General features: G+C 34.9%; 1 protein-coding gene across 1 annotated transcript in view; it reads left to right on the top strand.

Annotated features, from left to right (window-relative positions):
- Positions 1-15,476, top strand: part of LOC148949371 (uncharacterized) — a 196,019-nt gene that overhangs the window by 107,271 nt on the left and 73,272 nt on the right. Inside the window, exons 3-4 of the mRNA XM_089092936.1 lie at positions 6,377-6,535; positions 8,319-8,409. Coding sequence (XP_088949062.1) covers positions 6,415-6,535; positions 8,319-8,409 — 212 coding nt within the window. The 5' untranslated portion in view covers positions 6,377-6,414. The remainder of the gene's footprint in view (positions 1-6,376; positions 6,536-8,318; positions 8,410-15,476) is intronic.

The following is a 15,476-nucleotide window of genomic DNA, read 5'->3' as shown; positions in this document are numbered from 1 at the left end:
AGTTGTATTGTGTTCTTTGATAAAATTCTGTAGAAAACTTGAACTTTCCTTGACTTCGTTGAGAAAATTTTAAATTGAACTAGAACTTTTTATCTTCCATGAAAATATTTCACAAGTACGGTATTGCTTTTCCTATCTACCACTGAAAAATTCAGAATTGAACTTTAAATTTCTTTATGTCTTTGTGAAATAAACAACTGAAGCGGAAAATTTTTGTTTTCTCTGGAGAAATTAGAATTAAAGTGTTTTCTTTGGTAAAATTCCGAAGACAACTTGAACTTTTCTTCACTTCTTTGAGAAAATTAAAAAATGAACTAGAATTTTTTACCTTCATAGAAAATAATCAAAATCATAGTATAATTTTTCCTATCTGCCACCAAAAAATTAGAATTGAGCTTTAAATTTCTTTATCTCTTTGTGAACTTAAAAATGACGTGGAAGATTTATGTTTTCCCTGGTGAAATTAGAATTGAAGTGCGTTCTTTGGTAAAATTCAGAAGAGAACTTGAATTTTTCTTCACTTTGTTGAGAAAATTTTAAATTAAACTAGAACTTTTTATTTTCCGTGAAAATATTCACAAGTATGGTATTGCTTTTTCTATCTTCCAACCGAAAAATTAGAATTGAACTTTAAATTTCTTTATGTCTTTGTGAAATAAAGAACTGAAGTTGAAGATTTTTGTTTTCTCTGGAGAAATTATAATTGTAGTGTGTTCTTTGGTAGAATTCCGAAGAGAACTTGTACTTTCATTGACTTCGTTGTGAAAATTTTAAATTGTATTAGAACTTTTTATATTCAATGAAAATATTCACATGTATGGTATTGCTTTTCCTATCTACCACCAAAAAATTAAACTTGATCTTTAAATTTATTAATGTCTTTGTGAAATAAATAACTGAAGTGGAAGATTTTTGTTTTCTCTGGAGAAATTAGAATTGTAGCGTGTTATTTGGTAAAATTCAGAAGTGAAAACTTGAACTTTTCTTGACTTCGTTGAGAAAATTTTAAATTGAACTAGAACTTTTTATCTTACGTGAAAATATTTAACAAGTACGGTATTGCTTTTCCTATCTACCACCGAAAAATTTAGAATTGAACTTTAAATTTCTTTATGTCTTTGTGAAATAAACAACTGAAGCGGAAGATTTTTGTTTTCTCTGGAGAAATTAGAATTAAAGTGTGTTCTTTGGTAAAATTCAGAAGAGAACTTGAACTTTTCTTCACTTCGTTGAGAAAATTAAAAATGAACTAGAAATTTTTACCTTCATAGAAAATATTCAAAATCTTAGTATAACTTTTCCTATCTGCCACCGAAAAATTAGAATTGAACTTTAAATTTTTCTTGTCTTGGTGAACTTAAAAATGGCGTGGAAGATTTATGTTTTCTCTGGGGGAAATTAGAATTGAAGCGTGTTCTTTGGTAAAGTTCAGAAGAGAACTTGAACTTTTCTTCACTTCGTTGAGAAAATTTTAAATTAAACTAGAACTTTCTATTTTCCGTGAAAATAATCATAAGTATGGTATTGCTTTTTCTATCTTCCATCGAAAAAAATTTAGAATTGAACTTTAAATTTCTTTATGTCTTTGTGACATAAACAACTCAAGTGGAAGATTTTTGTTTTCTCTGGCGAAATTAGAATTGAAGTTTGTTCTTTGGTAAAATTCAGAAGAGAACTTGAATTTTCCTTGACTTCGTTGAGAAAATTTTAAATTGAACTAGAACTTTTTATCTTCCATGATAATATTCACAAGTATGGTATTACTTTTTCTATCTTCCAACCGAAAAATTAGAATAGAACTTTAAATTTCTTTATGTCTTTGTGAAATAAAGAACTGAAGTGAAATATTTTTGTTTTCTCTGGAGAAATTAGAATTGTAGCGTGTTCTTTGGTAAAATTCAGAAGAGAACTTGAACTTTACTTGACTTTGTTGAGAAAATTTTAAATTGAACTAGAACTTTTTATTTTCCGTGAAAATATTCACAAGTACGGTATTGCTTTTCCTATCTACCACCGAAAAATTAAAATAGAACTTTAAATTTCTTTATGTCTTTGTGAAATAAAGAACTGAAGTGGAAGATTTATGTTTTCTCTGTCGAAATTAGAATTGAAGTGTGTTCTTTGGTAAAATTCAGAAGAGAACTGGAATTTTTCTTCACTTTGTTGAGAAAACTTTTAAATTGAATTAGAACTTTTTATTTTCCGTGAAAATATTCACAAGTACGGTATTGCTTTTCCTATCTTCCATCGAAAAAAATTTAGAATTTAACTTTAAATTTCTTTATGTCTTTGTGAAATAAAGAACTGAAGTGGAAGATTTTTGTTTTCTCTGTCGAAATTAGAATTGAAGTGCGTTCTTTGGTAAAATTCAGAAGAGAACTGGAATTTTTCTTCACTTTGTTGAGAAAACTTTTAAATTGAATTAGAACTTTTTATTTTCCATGAAAATATTCACAAGTATGGTATTACTTTTTCTATCTTCCAACCGAAAAATTAGAATAGAACTTTAAATTTCTTTATGTCTTTGTGAAATAAAGAACTGAAGTGAAAGAGTTTTGTTTTCTCTGGAGAAATTATAATTGTAGCGTGTTCTTTGGTAAAATTCATAAGAGAACTTGAACTTTCCTTGACTTTGTTGAGAAAATTTTAAATTGAACTAGAACTTTTTATTTTCCGTGAAAATATTCACAAGTACGGTATTGCTTTTCCTATCTACCACCGAAAAATTAGAATAGAACTTTAAATTTCTTTATGTCCTTGTGAAATAAAGAACTGAAGTGGAAGATTTTTGTTTTCTCTGTCGAAATTAGAATTGAAGCGCGTTCTTTGGTAAAATTCAGACGAGAACTTGAAATTTTCTTCACTTTGTTGAGAAAACTTTTAAATTGAATTAGAACTTTTTATTTTCCGTGAAAATATTCACAAGTACGGTATTGCTTTTCCTATCTTCCATCGAAAAAAATTTAGAATTGAACTTTAAATTTCTTTATGTCTTTGTGAAATAAACAACTCAAGTGGAAGATTTTTGTTTTCTCTGTCGAAATTAGAATTGAAGTGCGTTCTTTGGTAAAATTCAGAAGAGAACTGGAATTTTTCTTCACTTTGTTGAGAAAACTTTTAAATTGAATTAGAACTTTTTATTTTCCGTGAAAATATTCACAAGTATGGTATTACTTTTTCTATCTTCCAACCTAAAAATTAGAATAGAACTTTTTAAATTTCTTTATGTCTTTGTGAAATAAAGAACTGAAGTGAAAGATTTTTGTTTTCTCTGGAGAAATTAGAATTGAAGCGTGTTCTTTGGTAAAATTCCGAAGAGAACTTGAACTTTCCTTGACTTCGTCGAGAAAAGTTTAAATTGAACTAGAGCTTTTTATCTTCCGTGAAAATATTCACAAGTAGGGTATTGCTTTTCCTATCTACCACCGAAAAATTAGAATAGAACTTTAAATTTCCTTATGTCTTTGTGAAATAAAGAACTGAAGTGGAAGATTTTTGTTTTGTCTGTCGAAATTAGAATTGAAGTGCGTTCTTTGGTAAAATTCAGAAGAGAACTGGAATTTTTCTTCACTTTTTTGAGAAAATTTTAAATTGAATTAGAACTTTTTATCTTCTATGAAAATATTCACAAGTATGGTGTTACTTTTTCTATCTTCCAACCCAAAAATTAGAATTGTACTTTAAATTTCTTTATCTCTTTGTGAAATAAAGAACTGAAGTTGAAGATTTTAGATTTCTCTGGAGAAATTAGGATTAAAGTGTGTTCTTTGGTAAAATTCCAAAGAGAACTTGAACTTTTCTTCACTTCATTTATAAAATTTAAAAATGAACTAGAACTTTTTACCTTCATTGAAAATAATCAAAATCACAGTATAACTTTTCCTCTCTGACACCGAAAAATTAGAATTGAACTTTAAATTTCTTTATGTCTTCGTTACTTTTTCTATCTTCCACCGAAAAATTTAGAATTGAACTTTAAATTTCTTTATGTCTTTGTGAAATATAGAACTGACGTGGAAGATTTTTATTTTCTCTGTAGAAATTAGAAATGAATTGTGTTCTTTGATAAAATTCAGACGAGAACTTTAACTTTTTTATCTTCAGTGAAAAATTGAGTCTGCTAGTATAATCTCTATCTCTAAAAATTCTTTTTCTTTCATCTCTGACCTTTTTAATAGATATTTTGAACGTTAACTTTCTGCCAAACCCTAAAAATAATGAATACTTAAAAAAATAATGCATAAAATATTTTTAATAAAATGATGACATGTAGAATATTAATATAAAAATACGTTAAATACATTATTACACATTATTAGTACACTTGCGCTTCACTTTCCGTCAATTCATCTTTATATTCATTGATGATATTGTCTGCTAATGTCCTTTTTATTCTGCCTGCGATTTCACTGTCTATTGTCACATTATTTTTACATAGATGGCAGTTTTGACACATTGACAAGATATGATTTATGATGTTGGTGCAGGAGTATGCTTGTCTTCTTCTTGTTCTCTTTAAAATGCTAATACCGGAAAGAGGATGATAGGATTTATCAACAGGTAATGTGTTACCAGAAGCCCTAGCAAGGAGTTGTCCCCGATCATCGACAATTATTTTTAAGTTTGCATTCTCTTTGAACACTAATTTCTCTGGTAATGATACTCTTGAATATCCACCGTTTACATGATTGAAATTCTTGGGTACTCCAAAGAAATCTAACTTCTCGCTGTCATGACAACGCATGCATACATTTCCAATAGTGTTACCGTTTGCACTCGTTTCATAGCTCAGGTATTTCTCCTTGTCAGTATTCAATACGACAATGATTTTATCATGTGCACATACGTTCGTCGAATAATTCATCCTCACTTTTTTACAGATATGAATTGTGTGTTTATCCTTCCACTGCGTAAAAAATACTGATTTAATGCATGCAATAAACTAGGTAGTGTCAATAACCTGCCATAGAGTACCAGTGGGAAAGCCACGTCGTGTCCATGAACAAGCACAGAGTATGATTGGTAGAGCCGTAAGCATATTTCATGTCATTTTAAGATATGTAAAAAAGTTAAAAAAATACCATGTTAAAAAATTCAAGAAAGTATTTACAAATTGGGGAGGGGACTCTTTGAGGTTGCAAAATGGGTTTAGGAATGACATTATGAATGGAACTTGTTCAGAAAAGATATAATAAAGCCATAAAAAAGTATTAAAAAAAAATGGAGAGGGGAACTCTTTGGGGGGGGGGGCCTGGGGAGGGTGTTTGGGGGACCCTTGGGGGAGGGATGTCCCTTCTGTGTCTCAATGCACAAAAAAAGTATAAAAAATGGGGAGGGAATGGGGGGGGGGAGGAGAGGGGAGGAGGAGAAAGAGGGAGGAGGAGGAGGGAGGAGGTGGGAGGAGGTGGGAGGAGGAGGAGGAGGAGGTGGGAGGAGGAGGAGGAGGAGGAGGAGGAGGAGGAGGAGGAGGGAGGATGAGGAGGAGGGAGGAGGAGGAGGTGGGAGGAGGGGGAGGAGGGGGCCGGGGGAGGGCCTTTGGGGCACAGGGAGGGCCTGACAAAATTCATGGTTTTTCAAGTGAGAAAATTCCTGTTTTTTCATTCTCACTGAGAAAACCATAAAACAAACATGAATTGCTGTTGTCATCCTTAAATGTGACAAAGTTCCTGTTTTTCAAATTCTCACTGACAAAAACCATGAAAACAGACATAAATGTGAGAAAATTCATGTTTTTCAAATTCTCACTGACAAAAACCATAAAACATCCATAATTTGATGTTGACATCCGAGAAAAACATCAAATAAATCGACCAGCACACATAACCATCCATGAAAACAACCATAAATGTGACAAAATTCATGGTTTTTCAAGTGAGAAAAATTCTGTTTTTTCATTCTCACTGAGAAAACCATAAACCACGTGGTGCTGTTCGCGCTGGTACCCCCCAGTCTACTGTTGGCCTCAGACGGCTTTGTGCTGCGGTGAGTTATTAGTAGCATTAGTAATAGTTTTGTTTTGGCCAGCATTTATTATATATATAGATTCTTTTGTTTAGATTTTAGTGATTTTTCTCTTTATATTTTCTTATACATCAAAAACGGTCCCAAGGCAGCCTTGCCTGGACCCTAATAATGTAACCAAGTTGTGTAGAATAAAAAAGGAAAGGTCTTTTAGAGAGGTTAAACTAGAGAAAAGACTATTTTAAACCCAGTTATGAAAAAGTATTTAATTTGTAACATTTTTACCCTAATTTCGTCACTTCAGGGATATAATGGACTAATAACCCTACCCTGTTACCCCTATATATGCCTCTGAAAGAAACTCTTGATATTTTACAATGAAACTACTCATTTTGAAAGCAACTAATTTTTTCAGGCAAACTTCAACTGTGCCGAGAACTCCGATACAAGCTAATGGCAATGGACACCCAACCTGGGAGAATGAGGCTAAGCGGAAAGTCAGATACAGACCGAAAGAAGAGGATTGAACTGGAGAATCGAAGTAAACTAGTGAAAACTGCAGTAAACAATAATGGTAAAATTTGGGATTACACTCTTCAACTCTTAGTCGTTATTAACAAAAAAAGTAAAGTCGCTCTGATCAAACTAAATAGCGGAATTTAAACTTTAAAAAACAAAAACAATCTAAACTAATTATTTGTACTATATATCTATAAAATTAAACCAAGCAACCATTTTATGTTGCTTGGTTATAAAGGGTGGTCCGTTTATCTTGACAATGGTAAGTATCTATAAAAAAAGGTGATAGATACCAGATTGTGTTCTATAGATGTCCATTGTCTTAGAAGTCAGTTAAAAAAAAAAAAAAAAAAAAAAAAAAAAAAAAAAAAAAAAAAATCTAAGCCAGGGGACACCGGTCCTCTATGAATTGAAGTGGAAGGTCAAGTTCGTCAAATTTTAAAAGGACTCCAATATTTGACTCCAAAGTAAAAATAAGACAGACTCCCATAAGAGTCGAAATAAGATGCAAAGTTTCAACACGGTTTGAAAACAAGTTTCGACCCTTTCTTTCTTTAAAAAAAGAAAGAAATAAGCTTCTTGGATTGCAGAGGGCTGAGCTTACCAGGTTTATGTTAGTGGAAAATCAAATGCTAATTCTAATCAAGACTTTAAAAAAGTTCTTTTAACAATATATGTATACATAAAAAGAATCGGATTTTAATGGTAAGATTTATCGAGTTTAAAGCTATCCAGCTAAAGTTAGGAGCCTGAGAATGTTTGTCACATTTTCCGAAAAGGGATAAAAAAAAACTCCAAAAAGGCAGATTTTGATAAAACTTACCCCCTTAAATTCAATGTATAAGAGCAATCTTCTGCATGGGCTTCAAGCTCTAATTAAAAAAAAAAGCTAAATTTCGCAGCTTTTTCTGAGACAAATCATGACGGAGGCACGAATATTTAATTTATTTTTTTCCCATGGATGATCGTATCGAATCAGTGGTCCTGCAATATCATGAAGTCTCCATCCATATTCATCCACAGCTACGTATGTGTTTAATTTGTTGAAATTCACAATAGGTCATGGAGAGGTATTTGATTTGGCAGTTATCATAGTGTATTAATCAACTTTTGTAATTGGTCTGTTGAAATTGAGTCTCACAAAACCTTATTTTCCTACCAATTAAGTTAGCGGCTGTCTTTCAATGATTCACCAAGCTAGCAAAATATACAAAAAATTATCATTTATGATCACGAACATTCATTTTATCTATATTGAAACCGAAATGGACAAACAAATATTTATATATCAAATATATATATGATATTTATGATATCAAATCATTACTGACAGTATATTGTTGTAATCATCACCTATATAATATTTTAGTGTTTATTTATATTTATTTTGACGTGAACTCAATGGGCAATCGAAAGTAAATTTTACTTCATATAGAAGATGATAGTGAATTGGAAATTGCCAAGTTTGAGCTACAATAGCAACCAAAGGGTCCATTCTATTAGAACAGAGCCTTCGTCTATCAATGCAAGCTAAGTTTTACCAACGTGAGCGCATATATAAAAAAAAAACAAGCCTGCACCATAGCTTTATAAATGTGAAAAACTTTACTAATTGAATATTTTATTTCACCTTTGGGGCTGTCCAAATAATTTCTTTTCTATAGGCCTCCTCCGTTGAGGCTTTTACACTCAGGTAACAACTAATAAGCTCGACAGTTTCGGTTACATAGTTTTGCCTCTCTATTGGGAAGTAGGAAGGCTGTAACTAACGGACCATAAAAGAAAAACTGCCATAGTTGGCTATCAAGACGTGTTTTTAATTTTGCTGTTTTTTGCAGGGGATACTGATGTCTCCAGAGACTCAATCAGCCATCCACACAGTTATTTAGATATGCAAGAAAAAAGAAGATGGACAACGCCTAAAACACGGTAAATTTTTGCTTTTGTTTATCCTGTGCTACCTATTGCAATTACTTTGAAAGCTGTACTTTGAAAGCTGTACTATTGCAATTACTTTGAAAGCTGTACTTTGAAAGCTGTACTTTGAAAGCTGTACTATCGTAACTTTTTTTTTCTTTAGAATCAAGCGCATCTTCTCCTCTTTCCTTCTCCAGAAGATGAAGATTTTCTTAGGTTATTATTTTGCCAATCCTTCTTTCTTTTCTTCTTTTTACCTAGAATTTGTGTCCACTGTTTCGTGTAAATGTAAAAAGATTTTTTTTTTATAGTTTGAACATTTTGTGGGGAGGGGGGTAAATTTGAACAAAAACCAATAAATTATCGGAAACATACTGGAAAACAAATTTAAATTTTGTAAACTGTGAATATCTTGAGAGGGGTGGGTTGGATGTTATCCCTCCCCTCCAAGCGTAAGCTGTTAATTTGGTTTCGTGTCACTGGTGGGAGCATGAAACAAAACTTAAAATTGTGCAGTGTTTGATCCTTTCCAGGATAGTAATAACTATATAGAAAAAAAAATATTTTTAGCGCTTGCTTAGAGTATACAGAAGCTCAGAGTTTTACCTGGATTCTGAACACTGAGGTTTTCCTTCCCGGTTTCAAGGCAATTAAAAGAGGTTTTGTCGGCACCAATTTCAAGAAAATCCTGACGCAGACGAAAGCAGCATTGGTGTTCAAGCCTTATTGCAGTCTAGAATGGGCTTATTACGAGGATCAGCTGAAAGCAAATTTGTCTTTTGCGTTGAAATGTCAACAAAAGTGAAGATGACCCCAAAATACTTGCACTGTTCTATTTTTATTCTCCACTATGTAGATTCAGAAGTGGACTAGCTTTCGTTTTTAGAACAAGCAGTATCCCCATGATTACTTTAAAGTCACACATACCCATGCTTTTAAAGTCACACATAGCCAGGATTTTAAAGCCACACATAGTAAGGTTTGAAATGGCCAGGTGTTACGTCAATATTTACTTTTGGGAAAACACTCCCCCTGGATTCCCATGACAGCCCTGTTTTAAATGGTCAGGTGTTACGTTAATGTTTGCATTGGGAAGACACGCCCCTGTAATACAAAAAGGCCATGGGAGACACGTGTGTTAAACCGTTTGAAGAAGCCGTTTGAACAGGAGTGTTTGCCAAATTTTGGGGATGGGTGTTTTTTATGCACTGGGGTTCTCTTGCCAAAAGGATTAAAGTATGCAAGTTTTGACGTGGACCAAAAAATCTTTAGCCCTTTTAGAGCCCTATTTTTGGAGGTACCACGTCCTCGAGCTATTTTTACTAATTTTAGGTTTCACTTAGCCGGGGGATTTATGGCTGCAAGTTAAAATTGATTAGGAACAACAAGGTGTTTTGTCCATTTCCGGGCCTCCCAACACCCTCTTTATTTCAAACAACAATATGCAAGTCCCCTTAGTTCAGCCAACATTCCTTTTCAGTTTCATGCCAATTAAGAAAGCCATTTTTGGACCTTTTTCGAGTACCATATTTGGGGTCTAGTACAATAACAAAAACCTATTTTTTGTCCTGTTTGGGTCCAACTATGGGTGAACAAAATTCTTTTTTCAATTTTTTCTTTCATATTGGTTCCTCCATGGCCCAACTATTTAAAGATTTAAGCCGTTTTAAGCCGATAATAAAACAATTTTTAGGGGTACTTTTTAGGGGTACCCTTGACCGTCCAAAACCAAAGTGGTTTCTTTATACTGAGATCCCCTTGGCCCCTATTTAGGTCTAACTTTCAGGTTATGTCCTATTTTTTCCTGTTTTTTCCATTGTATACTAGGGTCGCCTTGGTCCATTAGCTATCAACTGTAAGTTCAAGCCGTTCGGAGAAAAAGTTTTCTTGTAAATATTGGGTCCAGTTTTAGGGAAACCAAGATATTTTGTTATATATAGTTCCCGCATGAACCCCTTATCCCAAACGCTTAAGAAGAAAAGTTTCAAGCGTTTTCAAAATGTTGTCTTCCATTTTGGAGAGTACATTTTTCTTCTGGGTGAAGGCATACCCCCAAACATTTTTTTTTCCATATTAGGTTCCTCTTGTCCCAACGACTAATTATTACAAGTTTCAAGCTGATAAGGAGTAAGAATTTTTCTGGACCATTTTTGGGCCTTGTAACACCCTCCCCCTCCCAGCAAAATGGGTCTTCATATTTTCACAGGGAACAATTTCTAAAAGTTTCCGAGGGGTTAACAACTGGGCATTTTGAGGGACACCTGGAGGCATGAGGCACGGAGGCACGCCGGAGGCATGCCTCCGGGGGCATGCCGGAGGCATTAAAAATGGACAGGGGAGGAAACTTATAAAATATTCCAAAGGGCGCAATATGTAAATATATACAGCTTGCCTGTTATTTGGTATCTGTCGAATATTTCAGCACCTTCAAAAGCGATCTTTTAAAACTTGGAAAAAATCATTTACAGGTTTATTTGCCAAGTAAAATAGCCCCCAAGACTGAATACAACTGATATGTACCTGAAGAAGAAGAACGGAGGACTGCAAGTTGTTGATATCCATGCAAAAACTAGGTAACCCTACGATGGCACTGATGATGTCACTTTTTCCTATTACACATGCAGCATTGCCACCAGCTCAAAAATAAAATTCCGATTTTTCTTTAAAAAAAAATGCCGAAATTTCAAAAAAAATCGCGGAACACGGTTTTTAAGTTATACAACATAGGGCTGCGCGGTGATGACGTAAAAAGCAAGGTGCGAAATTCAAAGTACCGTGAAACGTGGTTTCTAGTTGTAAAGGTGTAAGTTTAATTGTACTAAAAAAAAAGGAATCTGCTGCTTTGACACGAAAGAATCTAGAAGAAACACAGATCCCTTTTTCCCGAATGTACTTAGAATCCAACTTTCTTGGTATTAAACACAAACCTGCAGGTATTTAGAGAGAAAATTGTAAAGCAACAGCAATAAAAATTGAAACTACTAAGTTATAAGTAAAATATTCTAAGTAAATACACCAACTAAAAAAATAGCTCGTTTCTCAGATATTTATTGGCATGTTTCAATAATCATCTCCGTAACCACTACTCAAATGATAACAGTAAGAAACTGGACAAATGAGCCTCAGTAAATCAAACTAAGCCTCGGTTAGCACAAGTATAAACACTAAGTCTTCTACTACTAAGTCTTCTACTGAGCATAAAAAGTTTTCTAATGGTATTCATCGCTTCCGCTGCCCTAGATCTTGGAATGCATTCGGGACTCATAAAATTATATCAAGAACTCAAGCGACTGGGGGACGAGGGGCACACGCACTTGAGCTGGAAGGACCAGCCCCGCCATGGGTGGCCTCCTCGTCCGTAGGGGACATGGTTCAAGATTCTTTTCAGTTCTGTGCCCTCATGCAAGTCGGTATTAAGGTTATTTTTGTTTTTTTGTTGATGGGTTGGTTGTATTTTTTTTTTTTTGTTGATTAAGGTTGGTCGTAAAAATGGCTGAAAAAAAGAAAAAAAAGAAGGAAAAAAATGCCACCGCAAGAATGTGTTTCTTGTGGACGGAGGACGCCCAGTCTACGGGAGAGCAAATAGTTTTTTTGTGTGTTAAAAATTTTAAAGTTGTAAGAGTAAGCCTTTTTGGAAGACCACCTTTAAAATTCGAATTCGTATTAGTGAAAATTGAAGGATATTTATTTCAAGAAATTGAATTAAAAATGTCACCAGAAAAGCGCTTCCTCGAGGGGGAAGGACATGTTGGAACGGGGGAAGCGATATGTATTGAGCAAGAAAAAATTCAAATGTTAGCTGTCCTTAAGATTCGCCACTAAAATTACTGACTTATAATAATTGATTTTTTTTTTGAAGTTTATTTGATATGGTAATGAATAAAGTTGTAAGATTTATATGTTTTTTTATTAAAATATCACCGAGTGGAGAGGAGGAGGGGAGGAAAAAAAAATAACAACTACCTCTGAAAAATGTTAAACAGAATTCCTTCTGTGACACACAGAACATGGCAATGGTGGTGGTTATGGTCTTGAGGTCACTTTTGGTATTAGGTGCCATTTTTAACATGATGATGGCGATGCTGACGAGACATCAAAAAAGTGGAACCCTTTCTTCTGGATAAATGAATTCAGCTTTGTGAAGACGTCTGAGTCAAAGCCAAAGACAATGTTGGTGCCGATTTCCATAGAAACGGGTTCTGCTGAAAACATAATATACAGGCTGGAGTCACAGTAACCCTGGTCTACCAATGCGGCAGTTAATGTGAGATCAGCATTCAGCCAGAACCACTGGCACAGAACTCATATGTCGTCAGGGAACGGCATCGCCATATCCTGCGTGTCAAAAGAGTGGCATCTTCGCCCAGACAAGTAGCAAAACTGAATGACCCGCCCAACTAATGCTCTCTTTCCCCTGCCAACCAGTCTATAAACGCACCATTCACCGATCCGCAATTCCGATTTCACACCGACCTCTGCATTGGTTTGTGGTGACTCACGTAGTCCTACTCGTCGGTCCTGGACCATCACCCGTTTTAATCGGTACCTACTCAGCTTCTCAGAGCTTTCCCTCAAAAGCCGCAACAGCGTGGATTTTTTTATTGTTGTTGTGGAGCCATCAGAAGTCTTGACCAGACAAAACTTAGAATTCTTCATGTTCGTCACAGGCTCACTAACCCAATTTTTCTCAACTTGGTGTTTCACACAGTGAGCAATCACTGGCAAATCTTCAAAGATGCCGTCATTTTCCGAGCCCGATTTAGTGTCAGTTGCGGAAGCCTTTTCCTGCTTATCGGACAGAGTATTTTCCTCTGAGTCATCGTCTGAGTCACTGTCGTGAAGTACAGAAAGACGAACATTCGGTACTTGGTGACCGAAAGCAGAAAGTACGTCGTCATGTATCAAGGCATTCATTATTCGCTGGCTTTCAATACGAGCTCGCCCTAGCTCGAGCTTGATTTCATCGTCCCCGGGCAAAGAAAAGTCGGAACTGACAAACACAACACCAATGGATCTAACTCGCTTGGCCTTGGGCAAGGAGAACTGTTCATTTGAATATTGAACTTAAAAATCAATTTTACTTTCTTTTCGACAAAGTCGATGAAGAACTTGGTGAAAGAAAGAATTTATTAAGGCACTCTAAGTGCTGGGTTGAGACCGTGTCTTCGTAAAAAAATCTTGAATCGACTGATTATTCCAGGCGGAGAGTTTGAAAAGGCGTTCGAGCCCCAGCCGTTTGAATCGACGAATGAGAAGCACTAGGGAATGCATATTTATCTCTAGGCAATGGCAAAGGTTTGTGGTAATAAAATTCTCGTTCAAAGCATAATGTCCACTTTTTAGGACCCAGGATCTCCAATGTCGAACGCAGTAAACAACACGACCAAATAAAGATAACCTCTCAAGAGGAGAAAGTTTTCCGTCGTAAAAAACGCGCCGTACGCTTTCCATAAGCCAAAGATAAAAATATGTTCCTTCGCTTCCAGGAACACGCTGTTTCAGGTGTGCCGGAGGCACGGAGGCACGAAGGAAGGGACACCTGCGACGGTCAGTTATTAGCCCCTCGAAAGTTTCGAATTAATCGGATATCCAAGAGTCCTCCTTTTTCGACAAGAAAACTTATTTTTAAATAATTGGAAATAGGCATAATTTGCGGCCCTTGTCCCAGGGCTGTGGGATCATGCCTAGCCCGAAAATGCAAGGAATTGGGTTGGTGGCATTTCTATTACATTCAGCTCTTAAAATGGATTCTAAAAATCCCAATTTCCAATCGAATGAGCCACCTCCAGAGCTTTACGATCCCTTCTTCCACAAGAAGGGATTCGGGATGAAAATGATAATAAATTATTCAAAAATACAGGGAAGACCCATCACTTTTTAATGTCACTGCTACTGCGTTGACTCTAATAGTAAGGTATGAGATTTCATCAATTTGAATGTCGTGCGCAGCAAAGCAAACCGGTCTTCCTCTTTTTTTCCTGCTCTTTTAATCAATTAACCCTGAATTATGGCTTTGAATCAGTATTCTTATCACTTCATTTCTTCGCAATCAACTATGTTTCTGATAGCTAATTTGTTCCAATTAAGAATTCATTCTCTATGCCAATAATACCGCTACAGGGTAACTTTTTGTCTATCAGACACCACGTTTTTACGGTGCCTATTTTTCTTTTATTCAAATGTCATCTTTTAAATGTTCTCCACAAATTGGTGTTACTTGTTTATCCTTTTATGGATGACATACACATACTTTAACTGTTGAAAATCTTATTCGGAATGCCTATTATATGTAGTATTATATTCAGCACCAAATTAGCCATTATGCCACGGAAGATTGATGAATAAGAAACCTAAATAATACACGTGTGCGTAAGAGGGGGCTCTTGCATCCACCCCTCCCAAAATCATAGGTTTCTTATGACTTTTCCTCTAGTTCAGTGGTCGGCAAAATTAAAAACCCAACATAAACAGCGTAACGATTTAAAAGAAAATTGAGAGATTTGTATATTATTTTGTTAATTTTTTTTTCATTAGATTACGGGTGCAGTGACAACCTTGACCACGTAAAATTGATTTCATATTTAGATAAAGATTTTATTTATTGATGATTGAACCAATCGTCCGTGAAAACCAGAAAAGTGTTCTCTGAGTTTAAATGTTCTAGTGCCCTTTTCAAGTAGCTAAAAAGATTATACCGCAGCAAAGCGGTGTTTTACGCCTTTTTGCGATGTTAACAAAAATTTCGACCCAAAGAGAGAGAAAAGGCTAACGACTGAAAATTGTGTCAGAGAAACGAAGGGCGAAGGGGGAAATAAAGTCAAATTTAGCGTTGGGGAGAGGGAATTGTTTAAACCCATGATGGGTTTAAACCATTTTTGTGTCCCATCCATATAAGAATAACATCTTTGTATAATAAACTCCTGTGGTTAAACTTTATGCACGGTTAAAGAGGAAGATAAATGAAAAGACACTACCTATTGATAGATTGTCAAAATGGCGTATGTCAAAAATCTCAGGAACGGCCTAGGGTTTTGAATTATAATTTTCAAGGAATATTAAGGTAAGGGTAGGGGATGAAG

Source organism: Artemia sp. Qi Xiang Cuo, chromosome 8, assembly GCF_049724085.1.
Source record: "Artemia sp. Qi Xiang Cuo chromosome 8, ASM4972408v1, whole genome shotgun sequence".
Classification (NCBI taxonomy): Eukaryota; Metazoa; Arthropoda; class Branchiopoda; order Anostraca; family Artemiidae; genus Artemia; species Artemia sp. Qi Xiang Cuo.
Note: the sequence above shows the minus strand (reverse complement) of the source record. Positions and strands in the feature narration are given on the sequence as shown.